This window comes from Myotis davidii, unplaced genomic scaffold (assembly GCF_000327345.1).
Source record: "Myotis davidii unplaced genomic scaffold, ASM32734v1 scaffold809, whole genome shotgun sequence".
Classification (NCBI taxonomy): Eukaryota; Metazoa; Chordata; class Mammalia; order Chiroptera; family Vespertilionidae; genus Myotis; species Myotis davidii.
The window spans coordinates 1,485,250-1,487,834 of NW_006300017.1; the positions used below are offsets into that span (position 1 = coordinate 1,485,250).

At 53.3% G+C, this 2,585-nt stretch overlaps 1 protein-coding gene across 1 annotated transcript in view; it reads right to left on the minus strand.

Annotated features, from left to right (window-relative positions):
• Positions 1-263: 263 nt before the first annotated feature.
• SPATA19 (spermatogenesis associated 19) overlaps positions 264-2,585 on the minus strand; it is a 3,755-nt gene continuing 1,433 nt past the window's right edge. The window contains exons 4-5 of the mRNA XM_006776060.1: positions 2,270-2,361; positions 264-345 (exon numbers count right to left, since the gene is read on the minus strand). Coding sequence (XP_006776123.1) covers positions 264-345; positions 2,270-2,361 — 174 coding nt within the window. The remainder of the gene's footprint in view (positions 346-2,269; positions 2,362-2,585) is intronic.

Consider the following 2,585-nt stretch of genomic DNA (forward strand, 5'->3'; position numbering starts at 1 on the left):
GCTGGGTGGTGACCACCCAGAAAAGATCCCCAGCCCATGGCCCCAGGGGAGCAGGGCAGGCAGCCCATGCCTGGACCATCACCCCATCTGGACCTGGGAGCAGCATCTTACAGAGAGGCACTCTGCCCAGACCCGCTCCAGGCTCCGCCCGATCTAGGTATGAGCTGGAGCTCAGGGAAACCATCTAAAGCGAGGCCAGCAGCCCACCCCACCTCACCCCACTAGTTCCCAGTGAGGAATACAAAACAACTTGTCCCAGCAGCTTACCTTCGTCTCACCTGCTCTATTCGATCACGCACAACTTCATCTCTCACCTCACTTGGCACTTGGAAGATGCGGGTATGGCTGCAACACACCATTCAAAGCCTGGGCTGTTTCCGTTTCTTTGCCACCAGGCATCGCGAGACTGCTGGGGTTGCAGTCGTGCGAAGGGTCAGTTTTGACCCCATGGCATGGACTTTTGAGCTGATCCTTGACCCTTCTAGTACCAGGAACTCAAGGGTACCCTAACTTCACTGTCAGCTCTGTGTGATCAGCCTTGTGCCATAGTCACTATGGTTCAGAGATCCTTCTAGAAAACTTACAGAGGCTCTGCAGGCACCTCATCGCTACTGTTGATTTTACTTCACCCTCTTGGATCTGTCTTCCTCTCCACGGTCCCCTTTCTGTCCTCCCCAACTCCACACCCACTCCTGCCTTCACAAACGCTCCACTCTAGTGAAATTGGCCTGCCCAGTGGATGCCCAATTTCTGTGTCTCTGGACGATGCCTTGCTCAAGGTGCATTCCTTGTAGCTTTGCATGTGAAGACAGAATTGATACTGCCCCCCGGGGCGGGGGTGGGGGGAAGGGAGGGGAGATCGGTATGTTCAGAGATCTCTCTCAACCAGGAGGAGCTGGATTGGGATTCCAGAGGAGAGAGAGAGAGATTACCCCAATAGAGGGTCCAGGAGACCAGAACCAGATTGGCTAAATCCTCAAGGCTCTTGCATCTGTGGGAAACCCGCCCCAGCTCCTGTTACCCAGTTCATGGGTCAGTCCAAGCAAATGTCCTCCCGGAAACGTTTTGCGAGGGCCTGGCAGCCATCCTAGGACTGCTGCGACCCGGGTCCCCGCGCTGTGTTTTAACCTAGCTACGCCACGCAGCTGAGGTTTAAAACTATAGTGGAAAGCGATGTCCCGATGATCTAAGCTGGGAAAGTGCTGCATTGAGAGTCCCTCGGATCAGCCATATCAGGCATGGACACGCCTCCCACACGCAAGCTTCCCTGTCTCCTTACTGGGCTGTGCCCACTTCGGATCTTTTCCCAGTAGAAAAACAGTCCCTAAAACCATAAATGTTGGTGACTGCAATTCACCAACATTTATGGTTTTAGGGACTTAGGGAAGGTTTTCCCAAAAAGCTCTTTCCCAGGGAGGGCTCCACCTCCCTTCCCGTTTGTAATTGCTGCGCAGTCGGATCCCCATTTCCATTGCTAATGCCACTGGAAGGGGTAAACACCTGAAAATGGATATCCTGGAGCAAAAATAAACTTCTCTGAGAAATATATCCTCTTGGAGAGAAGAGAGCAAAGCTGGCAGTGGGGTACGAGAAGGAGGAAGAGCATACAGAGATGAGAGAGGGCTCCTTCGCAGTTTAATCCCACAGCTCTTCTGGGAAAAGATCCCAAGTGAGCGCACCCCCAGAAAGGAAACAGGGAAGCTCCTGCCAACGGAGCGAGCCAGCATCCAGGCCCAGTTCCCCGCCTTGAGGTGGCGACTTCAGTGCCAGGATGGGGAAGGTCTGTCTGGGGCAGGCACAGTGGGAGGCTGGCAAAGCCACCAGAAGCACATAATTCCAGCCTCAGTGCCTGGAAACCTCCCCTCACCTCCCTGGCAGATGAGGGCTCCTTTGGCTTTTGCTTGTGAAGAGCTTATGTCCTTACAGCTCTTTAAAGTGCAGCCGCGTCTGAACCCATCAAACGCAAAAATCACTGAGGTCTGAGAGGTACTCAGAAGCGTTTAGGGGAGGGTGAGCAATCCCCGTGTCCCAACCCCTAATGTCATTTTAAAACTTAGGGATGCATTGGGCTTTCAAGGTGGCTACACTGCTCCCGGAAGACCCCTGGGGAAGGCTGTGAGAGTTCTCAGCCAAAGGCAAGGCATCGAGCTCGCGAGGAGAATGGCTGTGGGTCTGTGTTAGCCAGGAGCCCGCAGCAGCTGGCGGGATTGCACCTTCTGTGCTTCTCCCTCCTCACAGCGTGGCTCAGAGACAATAAGAGGGGCTTTACCTCCATCTTATGAACTGGATTCTTGTCCTTTCCTCCAGGACATCCTGACTCGGGCTTGTTAACAAATCGCACTTTGAGAGATGGTGCTTCACCTAGGAAAGCCGGGGAGGGTCCACGTGATCGCCGCCCAGGAAGGACCCCATGGCTAGGGTGGAGCCCAGCCTGGACAAGCCTCACCCACTTAGCCCAGATCCTTTGCAATAGGACAGTGATAGCGAACCTATGACACGCGTGTCAGAGGTGACATGTGATCTCATTTTTTTGGTTGATTTTTCTTTGTTAAATGGCATTTAAATACATAAAATAAATACAAAAT